The 12,312-nt window shown below is 36.2% G+C and overlaps 1 protein-coding gene across 2 annotated transcripts in view; it reads left to right on the top strand.

Moving 5' to 3' along the window:
- The window catches only part of LOC127868006 (meiotic recombination protein DMC1/LIM15 homolog), a 35,078-nt gene extending 22,883 nt beyond the window's left edge, over positions 1-12,195 (top strand). For both annotated transcript variants that reach the window (XM_052409561.1, XM_052409562.1), the window contains exons 8-13: positions 1,773-1,864; positions 2,961-3,034; positions 3,594-3,708; positions 4,364-4,424; positions 10,704-10,820; positions 11,654-12,195. In XM_052409561.1, coding sequence (XP_052265521.1) covers positions 1,773-1,864; positions 2,961-3,034; positions 3,594-3,708; positions 4,364-4,424; positions 10,704-10,820; positions 11,654-11,723 — 529 coding nt within the window. In that variant the 3' untranslated portion in view covers positions 11,724-12,195. The remainder of the gene's footprint in view (positions 1-1,772; positions 1,865-2,960; positions 3,035-3,593; positions 3,709-4,363; positions 4,425-10,703; positions 10,821-11,653) is intronic.
- Positions 12,196-12,312: the final 117 nt, after the last annotated feature.

Genomic DNA, 12,312 nt, shown 5'->3' on the forward strand with positions numbered 1-12,312 from the left:
GAAGACACTTAATGCAGTTAAGACTCATAGACTAATCTGGGAAGACACTTAATGCAGTTAAGACTCATAGACTAATCTGGGAAGACACTTAATGCAGTTAAGACTCATAGACTAATCTGGGAAGACACTTAATCCAGTTAAGACTCATAGACTAATCTGGGAAGACACTTAATCCAGTTAAGACTCATAGACTAATCTGGGAAGACACTTAATGCAGTTAAGACTCATAGACTAATCTGGGAAGACACTTAATCCAGTTAAGACTCATAGACTAATCTGGGAAGACACTTAATCCAGTTAAGACTCATAGACTAATCTTGGAAGACACTTAATGCAGTTAAGACTCATAGACTAATCTGGGAAGACACTTAATGCAGTTAAGACTCATAGACTAATCTGGGAAGACACTTAATGCAGTTAAGACTCATAGACTAATCTGGGAAGACACTTAATGCAGTTAAGACTCATAGACTAATCTGGGAAGACACTTAATGCAGTTAAGACTCATAGACTAATCTGGGAAGACACTTAATGCAGTTAAGACTCATAGACTAATCTGGGAAGACACTTAATGCAGTTAAGACTCATAGACTAATCTGGGAAGACACTTAATGCAGTTAAGACTCATAGACTAATCTGGGAAGACACTTAACGCAGTTAAGACTCATAGACTAATCTGGGAAGACACTTAATGCAGTTAAGACTCATAGACTAATCTGGGAAGACACTTAATCCAGTTAAGACTCATAGACTAATCTGGGAAGACACTTAATGCAGTTAAGACTCATAGACTAATCTGGGAAGACACTTAATGCAGTTAAGACTCATAGACTAATCTGGGAAGACACTTAATCCAGTTAAGACTCATAGACTAATCTGGGAAGACACTTAATGCAGTTAAGACTCATAGACTAATCTGGGAAGACACTTAATGCAGTTAAGACTCATAGACTAATCTGGGAAGACACTTAATGCAGTTAAGACTCATAGACTAATCTGGGAAGACACTTAATGCAGTTAAGACTCATAGACTAATCTGGGAAGACACTTAATGCAGTTAAGACTCATAGACTAATCTGGGAAGACACTTAATGCAGTTAAGACTCATAGACTAATCTGGGAAGACACTTAATGCAGTTAAGACTCATAGACTAATCTGGGAAGACACTTAATGCAGTTAAGACTCATAGACTAATCTGGGAAGACACTTAATGCAGTTAAGACTCATAGACTAATCTGGGAAGACACTTAATGCAGTTAAGACTCATAGACTAATCTGGGAAGACACTTAATGCAGTTAAGACTCATAGACTAATCTGGGAAGACACTTAATGCAGTTAAGACTCATAGACTAATCTGGGAAGACACTTAATGCAGTTAAGACTCATAGACTAATCTGGGAAGACACTTAATGCAGTTAAGACTCATAGACTAATCTGGGAAGACTCATAGACTAATCTGGGAAGACACTTAATGCACATGCATCAAGCCAAGTTTTCCCAGTACAAGGCTTAAATAATTAAGCAGTGGTTTGTAAGGCAAGCCAGTGGTGACTTAGGAGACAAGTTTACTGAGAAACATCTTTACTCCTGATTAATATCCTTAATGCTGAATGTTTGGCAGGAATTAACTGGAAATCCTTGTTTTGTACTTTCATATGGGTAGCTATGCATTATACAACTGTCTTTCTAGCTGGGTAATTTTGGGTTATGAAATGGTTGGGATGTATCTGGTAATCTCTTAATTATTATTTTGTCATAACTGATACTAAGTCGTCCTGACAGACTGCGAGACATTGCTGATAGATTCAACTTGGACCAGAGTGCTGTCTTAGATAACGTTTTGTACGCCAGAGCTTACACAAGTATGAACAATGTGGACTTAACCCATTTATGCCTAGCGTCTAGAAAAAAGGCCTTGGCAAACAGCGTAGACCCAGATGAGACGCCGCATGACGCGGCGTCTCATCAGGGTCTGCACTGTTTGCTTAAAAGAATTTCTGTAAGAAATATTCTAAATATAGAAATAAATATACTTGACATCCCTAATTTTGGAAATAAATTGATCCAATTTAGAAGGATGGGAGACTCCACTAGGCATAAATGGGTTAATCACAATGATAGCAATTTTAATTTAAGAAAATGTACATAAGATTAAGATAATATTTTAACTGATTTTGATTAGAATTTGTTTTACTATTTGAAAAATCTTTTACACAAAGTGTTCTTTAAATGAAGTAGGAGTGTATAAAACACAATGATTTGTTATAAACTATTATTTTGCAGAAAATACTCCAACGAAAAAAAAAGTTAGTTTTTTATTTTGTTTATTTATATAATAACAACTAACTATACAAATTTTAGTTTGCTTTTGTGTGTAATCTTGACATAATTTCTTACACAAGCTTAGAGATAACAATTATGTTTCATGCACACTGGTGCAATTAAATATGTGTAATTTTCGTACTTTATCCTTTGCTTAATTCATCACTAGCATTCCACTATGTAAAATCAAGGCACAACATGGGATAACATTCAAGGGAGGAAACACATAAAAGGGAGGAAACCCCTTACTGCAAACATTTTTGTCCCCTACCGGTGAAACCGGTGGTTTGCGCTCTGTCTGTCAGTCAGTCTGTTAGTCTGTCTGTCACATTTTTCTGGATCCTGCGATAACTTTAAAAGTTTTTCATATTTTTTCATGAAACTTGAAACATGGATAGATGGCAATATGGAGATTATGCACGTCATTTCATTTTGTTCTTACATCAAGAATTATGGTTGCTATGGCAACAAAAATAAAATTTAAAAAAATAATGACAATGGTGGAGTTTCACCGGTAGGGGACAATATTGCTTGGCAATCTCTTGTCAGATATATTCCCTGAGTCCTTCCAATAATGCATCACTAAGCATTCAAAGCAGTTGATTTATTCTTGTATCTTTGTGTGTGTATTTGAAGGTGAACACCAGTATGAGCTGTTAGACTATGTAGCTGCTAAGTTCTATGAAGAAAGTGGAGTCTTCAAGCTGCTGGTAATGTTTAGATTCATTTCATTTTAGGAGACTAATTTATCGAAAAGCATTTAATTAAATTTGTTTTAGTGTTGATTGTTATTAACTTACGATTTTTAGTGACATAGTCTCCAAAACTTTTGCCTTTTTTTTCAACAGTTCAGTATTTACTCACAGTGAGTCTGTGACAACTGATACGTGGCTTTATAGGAAAACACCTAGTATAGTAACTGAAAACTCTGTAAGTGCCCATATGTGAACAAACCAGTTCATAAGTTTACATTCTATTGCAACTCATTCAGTGAATACTGGGCTTCATGCACGTTCAGTGTTGTCCCAGGTTGGCTTGTGTGAACTGCAGGGACAAAACTCTCTGCCTAGACTGGAATTTCATTGTCCCAGGTTGGCTTGTGTGAACTGCAGGGACAAAACTCTCTGCCTAGACTGGAATTTCATTGAGAAGAAACTTCTGTTAAACGAAAAATCACAAAAGAGCGGAAAGTGTTGTCACTGATAAGCTTGTACACACATGAAATAAGCCCAGTTTTGCCAGAACGTACTGAATTCAATTTTCTCTCAGATTGTTGACTCCATCATGGCCCTGTTCCGTGTGGACTTCAGCGGTCGAGGAGAGTTGGCTGATAGGCAGCAGAAACTGGCTCAAATGTTGTCCAAGTTGCAGAAAATATCGGAAGGTAAATTAAATAAACAATTTGTGTAATATTTAAATATTAATAAAGCTTTGGATGATTAGGTAAAAGGGGACAGGAATGAAAATAACACTGAGTGCACATTTTAAACAAATATATTGCATACATGTTTTTTTCATGTACTAATTAGGTAGATTATCTTTTTATGCCCCCGAATCGAATGATCAGGGGTATATTGTTTTTGGCCTGTCTGTCTGTCTTACATTCATTCATTGTATGTGTCCCAAGACTTTAGCCTTGGTCATTACTTTTGCAATATGGAAGATAGCAACTTGATATTTGGCATGCATGTGTATCTCATGGAGCTGCACATTTTGAGTGTTGAAAGGTCAAGGTCTTCCTTCAAGGTCAAAGGTCAAATATATGGCTTCAAAGCGGCGCAATAGGGGGCATTGTGTTTCTGACAAACCCATCTCTTGTTTTTTCTTACCAACGTGTATGTATTCCTCTTTCTCATCCTTAAGACTAGTGTTATAATGAGTTTCATAAGATTTTGCAGTAAACCTACAAAGTTTTTATGAATTTACAAAATGATGCTTTCTTAATTTTGAATGAACTGCAGGTTACATTATTGTTGGTGTTATGTTCAACAATCCTTTTGCCCATAAGTTCTCCACACTATTGACTGTTTTACGTACAGAGTACAATGTGGCCGTGTTCATCACCAATCAGATGACCGCTGACCCAGGGGCAGCCATGACGTAAGCCACTTTGCTTCTTTAAATAATCATTTTTACTGATTGTGATATCTGGCTGAAATATTGTTATTTTTTACCAAGTAAATTTAGAACCAGGTATATATGAAGTAAACAGTGAATACTATATTTTGGCATACAACCAGATGTCTTCATTCATTATTTCTTTTAAAAAAATGCATTAATCATGTCCACAACACAATTTTAAATATTTACTGATGGTACAAAATGATGTTTCATAGATTTGTTGATTTCTTCATATATTCACTTATAACAGACTATGCATTCTACAATTAATGTAACAAATATGTTTTTATCATAGTTACTTATTTGAACATTGTTCTGATAGAACTGGGCATAATGCATGTCAATCAAGTGTCAAACAGGCTAATGAGGGACAACACTCTGCCAAAACTGGATTTTCGATAAGAAGGAACCCCCTTTAAAGAAAAATTAAAGAAGAAAGTGTCAACCATGATAAGCCTGTGCAAATTGCGCAGGCTTATCTGGAATGACATTATACGCACATGCATTAAACCCAGTTTTTCCAGAGCGAGAATCTTATATAAACTGACAACAGCATATACTCTCTACTATAATGTAACATGATTTTTTTTTTTGGTTTAATTATGCTTTGTTATATATATATGCATTAATCATGTCCACAACACAATTTTAAATATTTACTGATGGTACAAAATGATGTTTCATAGATTTGTTGATTTCTTCATATATTCACTTATAACAGACTATGCATTCTACATTTAATGTAACAAATATGTTTTTATCATAGTTACTTATTTGAACATTGTTCTGATAGAACTGGGCATAATGCATGTCAATCAAGTGTCAAACAGGCTAATGAGGGACAACACTCTGCCAAAACTGGATTTTCGATAAGAAGGAACCCTCTTTAAAGAAAAATTAAAGAAGAAAGTGTCAACCATGATAAGCCTGTGCAAATTGCGCAGGCTTATCTGGAATGACATTATACGCACATGCATTAAACCCAGTTTTTCCAGAGCGAGACTTTTATATAAACTGACAACAGCATATACTCTCTACTATAATGTAACAACATGATTTTTTTTTTGGTTTAATTATGCTTTGTTATATCAATGATTTTACCCTTGACCTACAAAGGTTCACTGTGGACCCTAACACGATTCTCATAGTTAATTGTTTATAGCTCATCTATTTTTTGAAAAAAAAAATGAGCTATTGTCATCATCTTGGCGTCGGCGTCTGGCTAAGTTTTGTGTTTAGGTACACTTTTCTCATAAAGTATCAATGCTATTGCATTCAAACTTGGTACACTTACTTACTATCATGAGGGGACTGGGCAGGCAAAGTCAGATAATTCTGGCTTGCATTTTGCCAGAATTATGTGCCCTTTTTATACTTAGAAAATTGAAAATTTTGGTTAAGTTTTGTGTTTAGGTCCATTTTATTCCTTAAGTATCAAAGCTATTGCTTTCATACTTGCAACACTTACTAACTATCATAAGGGGACTGTGCAGGCAAAGTTATGTAACTCTGACTGGCATTTTGACGGAATTATGTGCCCTTTTTATACTTAGAAAATTGAAAATTTGGTTAAGTTTTGTGTTTAGGTCCACTTTTTTCCTAAAGTATCAAAGCCATTGCTTTCATACTTGCAACACTTACTAACTATTGTAAGGGGACTGTGCAGGCAAAGTTATGTGAATCTGACTGGCATTTTGACAGAATTATGTGGCCTTTTTATACTTAGAATATTGAAAATTTGGTTAAGTTTTGTGTTTAGGTCCACTTTTTTCCTAAAGTATCAAAGCCATTGCTTTCATACTTGCAACACTTACTAACTATTGTAAGGGGACTGTGCAGGCAAAGTAATGTAACTCTGACTGGCATTTTGACGGAATTATGGGCCCTTTATACTTGAAAATTTGGTTAAGTTTTGTGTTTTGGTCCACTTTACCCCTAAAGTATCATAGATATTGCTTTCATACTTGGAACACTCGCAAACTATCATAAGGGGACAGTAAAGGACAAGTTGCATAACTCTGGTTGTCATTTTTACGGAATTATGGCCCTTTTTTGACTTAGTAAATTTGAATATATGGTTACATTTTGTGTTTAGATCCACTTTACTTCTAAAGTATCAAGGCTATTGCTTTTAAACTTAAAATACTTTCATGCTATCATGAGGGTACTGTACCTGGCAAGTTGAATTTTACCTTGACCTTTGAATGACCTTAACTCTCAATGTCAAATTATTAAATTTTGCTAAAATTGCCATAACAAAACAACTCTTACCTGACATACCGCAATTGACTCCGTCCAAACCATCCCGCACACCCCCCCCCCCCTCTCAATCCCCCCATTATTATTTTTTTTATTAAAGATCATCTAATAAATGACCACCACACCCTCACACTATACCCCCCACCCCCAGCCCCAAAAAATGATTTTTATGCCCCCCGGTAGGGTGGCATATAGCATTTGAACTGTCTGTCAGTGTCAACCAGTCTGTCTGTCTGTCCGAAAAAAACTTTTAACATTGGCCATAACTTTTTAGCTCACCTGAGCGATAGCTCGGGGTGAGCTTTTGTGATCACTCGGCGTCCGTCCGTCCGTCTGTAAACAATTTGTAAACATCTTCTTCTACTAAACCATTGAGCCAATTTCAACTAAATTTCATGTGGAGCATCCCTAGGTCATGGGACAAAAGAATTGTTAAAAAAAAATTTGATCACATAACCAAGATGGCCGCCATGACCATATATGGTAAAAACCTTAAAAAATCTTCTTGTCAGAAACCGCTCATCAGATTTTCAAAAAATTTCACAGGGATGACCTTTGACGGCTCCCCTGAACAAGTTGTTCAAAGAAATTTGATTCGTCAAAAAACATGGCCGCAGGAGCTCGTTGAACTTTGCATGTTTATTCGTTTTTGCCTATTTTGTGAAAACTTTCAAAAATCTTCCACATTTTTTGTCCGATCCTTTCCAAATTTGCACAGTGTCTTTATATCAATGAGGACACGAACCCTACAAAAAATGAGCTTTATTGGTCCATGAAGTACAGAATTACCTCCCCATGAATTGAGAAAATGGTGTTTATGCAATAAAGTCCAAATTTTTCATCCAATTCTTTCCAAACTTGTAAGGATTTAGCATGGTTCAAACAAGGGAAACAACTACGGTTTATGCATGTTCTTTTTATTACAGATTTGCCTCCCTTTAATTCATTCAAAATCTCATTTTACAGCAGAGATTCCAAATCTGACCTGTAAATGAGCCCCATATTTACTGCCAGTGCTAGGTTACCTTTTCCCATTTGATCATTCTTAAGTATTGGTCTTGTAATGCTGCTACTGCTTCTGCTACTGCTACTGCTACTACTACTACTACTACTACTACTACTACTAGTACTACTACTACTTCTACTACTACTACTACTTCTACTACTACTACTACTACTACTACTACTACTACTACTACTACTACTACTACTACTACTACTTCTACTACTACTACTAGTACTTCTACTACTACCACCACCACCACCACCACCACGTCTACTATTACTACTTCTACTACTACTGCCACTACTACTACTACTTTTACCACTACTACTACTACTACTACTACTACCACTACTACTACTACTACTACTACTACTACTACTACTACTACTACTACTACTTCTACTACTACTACTACTACTACTACTACTACTACTACTACTACTACTACAACTACTATTACTACTACTACTACTACTACTACTACTACTACTACTACTACTACTACTACTACACCACCACCACCACCATTCACAGTGACAAAAAACGTATTCACACAATGGCTGCTACTACAACTTATAGCCCATATAGGGGGGCATGCATGTTTTACAAACAGCCCTTGTTTCTATGGGATTTTAACCACAACTGTTCATGTTTATCTCCGACACATATTTTTAGGTCACCTGTCATGAAGTGACACGGTGAGCTTATGTGATCGTGTGATGTCCGGCGTCCGTTATGCTTGCCTGCGTGTGTCCGTGCGTCCGTCCGTCAACAATTTGTTTGTGTAGACAGTAGAGGTCACAGTTTGCATCCAATCTTGATGAAATTTGGTCAAAATGTTTATCTTGATGAAATCCGGTTTGGGATTGTATTTGGGTCATCTGGGGTCAAAAACAAGGTCACTAGGTCAAATAATAGAACAACCTTCTGTAGACAATAGAGGTCACAGTTTTCATCCAATCTTTATGAAATTTGGTCAGAATGTTTATCTTGATGAAATCTGGGTTGGGATTTTATTTGGGTCATCTGCGGTCAAAAACTAGGTCACTAGGTCAAATAATAGAAAACCTTGTGTAGACATTAGAGATCAGTTTTCATCCAACCTTTATGAAATTTGGTCAGAATTCTTGATGAAATCTGGGTGGGATTGTATTTGGGTCATCTGGGGTAAAAATCTAGGTCAAATAAATAGAAAAACCTTGTGTTGACAATAGAGGTCACAGTTTTCATCCAATATTTATGAACTGTGGTCAGAATGTTTATCTTGATGAAATCTGGATTGGGATTGTATTTGGGTCATCTAGAGTCAGGAACTAGGTCACTAGGTCAAATCATAGAAAAACATTGTGTAGACAATAGAGGTCATAGTTTTCATCTGATCTTAATGAGTCAGGTGAGCGATTCAGGGCCATCATGGCCCTCTTGTTCACTTTATAAGATAGCAACTTGATATTTGGCATGCATATGTATCTCATGGAGCTGCACATTTTGAGTGGTGAAAGGTGAAGGTCATCCTTCAAGGTCAAATGTCAAATTTATGGTGTCTGTCCGTCCGAAAACTTTAACATTAGCCATAACTTTTTTAATATTGAAGATAGCAACTTGATATTTGGCATGCATGTGTATCTCATGAAGCTGCACATTTTGAGTGGTGGAAGTTCAAGGTCAAAGTCATCCTTCAAGGTCATCATTCAAGGTCAAAAAATAAAAATTAAATTCAAAGCGGCGTTCTCATGAAGCATTTTGAGTGGTGGAAGTTCAAGGTCATCCTTCAAGGTCATCCTTCAAGGTTAAAGGTCAAAAAACAAATTAAATTTTTCAAAGCGGCATTATCATGAAGCTGCACATTTTGAGTGGTGGAAGTTCAAGGTCAAGGTCATTCTTCAAGGTCATCCTTCAAGGTCAAAGGTCAAACAAATATTCAAAGCGGCGTTACCATGAAGCTGCACATGTAGGTTCAAGGTCAAGGTCATCCTTCAAGGTCAAGGTCATCCTTCAAGATCAAAGGTCAACACAAAAAAAATTAAAGCGGCGTTATCATGAAGCTGCACATTTTGAGTGGTGGAAGTTCAAGGTCAAGGTCATCCTTCAAGGTAAAAAAAAAATACAAAATTAAAGCGGTATTCTCATGAAGCTGCACATTTTGAGTGGTGGAAGTTCAATGTCAAGGTCATCCTTCAAGGTCAAGGTCATCCTTCAAGGTCAAAAGTCAATTTTTTTAATAAAAATTGGAAGCGGCATTCTCATGAAGCTGCACATTTTGAGTGCTGGAAGTTCAAGGTCAAGGTCATTCTTCAAGGTCAATGCCATCCTTCAAGGTCAAAGGTCACAAAAATTATAATTTCAAAGCGGCGTTACTATTAAACTGCACATTTTGAGTGGTGGAAGGTCAAGGTCATCCTTTAAGGTCAAGGTCATCCTTCAAGGTCAAAGGTCAAAAAAATAATATTTCAAAGCGGCCTTCTCATAAAGCTGCACATTTTGAGTTGTGGAAGTTCAAGGTCAAGGTCATCCTTCAAGGTCAAAGGTAAAAAAATAAATAATAATAATTTTTAAAGCGGCGCAATAGGGGGCATTGTGTTTCTGACAAACACATCTCTTGTTTTTTTCAAACATGGTTAAAAAGCACAAATATTTATTTTTATTATTTTATTTTTTAAATACCGTCCAACCATCCCACCCAAGAATCACCATCCTCCCCAAAAAAAATATATAATTTTTTTTTGCGCATTTTTTTGGCATTTTTGGAAGATAATGTAATAAATGACCACACCCCCACACTAAACACCCCTCTCCACTCCACCCCTCCCTCCTTTGTGATTGAAATTATGATAGGTCCCTACACCTTTAAAAAAAATAAATAGATGAGCGGTCTGCACCCGCAAGGCGGTGCTCTTGTTGATTCTCTGTTTTATCAATTATTTCACCATTGACCCCTATTAAAGATTCACTGTGATCTGTCATAACAATGATTTCACCCTTGACCCCTAAAGGTTCACTGTTGACCCCAAGAAGCCTATTGGTGGTAACATCCTGGCCCACGCTTCCACCACAAGACTAAGTCTCAGGAAGGGCAGGGGAGAGACCAGAATCTGCAAGATCTATGACAGGTTGCTTATATATCATTCATTTTGAATCACTGTGTTCTTAATAAAATGTTTTTATTTAGCGATTATTATTTTTTAGCTCAGCTGTTTTCGGAGGTATTGTCATAGCCAGCTCGTATGCCATCCGCGTCGTGCTAAATCCTTAACATTGGCTCTAAAATCAAAGTGCTTCGACATATAACTTTGCAACTTCATATGTAGCTGCACCTTGATGAGTTCTACACGCCACACTCATTTTTGGGTCACTAGGTCAAAGGTCAAGGTTGTACCTTCTTTGTGACGTCTAATATAAAACTTTAACATAGGCTCTAAAATTACAGTGCTTCCACCTACAACTTTGAAACTTCATATGTTGATGCACCTTGATGAGTTCTACACGCCAAACCCATTTTTGGTCACTAGGTCAAAGGTCAAGGTCACTGGACCTCTAATATAAAACTTAAACATAGGCTTTTCTTCTGACAAGCTTTCATTTATTCAAAACTGCATCCACAGCTGAGCGTTGGCACCAGCTATGCGGTGCTCTTGTTTTTTTGTAATATTTGATTTGAAGCACAATGAAAATGACATGATCAGGTGTGCTGTTTTTGAAAATCTTTGATATTATTTATTTACTAAGCCAAGATTAGCTCAAAATAAGCAAATTTATGGCAACGGTTTCTTTGAATTTTCGTTCAAGTGATCGTCATATTTATTATTATGCACACTATGTATTCACAATATAAAATCATCATTTATTTGGGAGATATTTAAGATTCGAATGAATCCAAAAACTATGGACTGAACGTTCTTGCTTATTATAAAAAATCTCTTTCAATGTTTCTGGTGCTGTGTAGCCCTGACAGACCTGAAAGCGAGTGCACGTTTGCCATCACGCTGGGAGGAATCGCTGATGCCAAGGAGTGAGCCGAGACTGTAGCTATAACAGTCAATACTGTCGACTTTGCTGCCTTAATTGTGATCAAATAATGTGAATGATTGTCGATATAACATTAAAATGTTGTTCTCTTAGGCTCATAAAAATTGGCACTAATTTTTTTTTAACAATCCCAATTGATTGTTTGGCTTATTTTGGGTTGGTTAATTTGTTAAATAGGTTTATATTAAATGAAAATCAGTATCTTATTTGTTGAACATGTATGCCAGATACAATCATTGTGTTAAAATTTGTACACATGGTTTCCTTGCTTTTAATTATAATTTACCGGTAAGTGACACGAATGTTACTTTATCATGCTTGTATCATCGTTAACTTTTGTGATTATAATGTTGACTCTTTTAATGATATACATGTGTATGTGTATCTATTGGATTGCATTATATTTCTCTTTTATTGTTCTAAAGGTCTGAAAATGTGGCAAATATATATTTTTACACACATAGGTATTACACTGTTTGAATTTCATACAAAAGTGTATCCAAGCAGAAAACACGCAGTACCCATCGTAGTCTTCATGTATTTCAATTGCTTATCAATGGAAGTAACTCGTAATAT

The sequence above is a fragment of the Dreissena polymorpha genome, chromosome 2 (genome assembly GCF_020536995.1).
Source record: "Dreissena polymorpha isolate Duluth1 chromosome 2, UMN_Dpol_1.0, whole genome shotgun sequence".
Classification (NCBI taxonomy): domain Eukaryota; kingdom Metazoa; phylum Mollusca; class Bivalvia; order Myida; family Dreissenidae; genus Dreissena; species Dreissena polymorpha.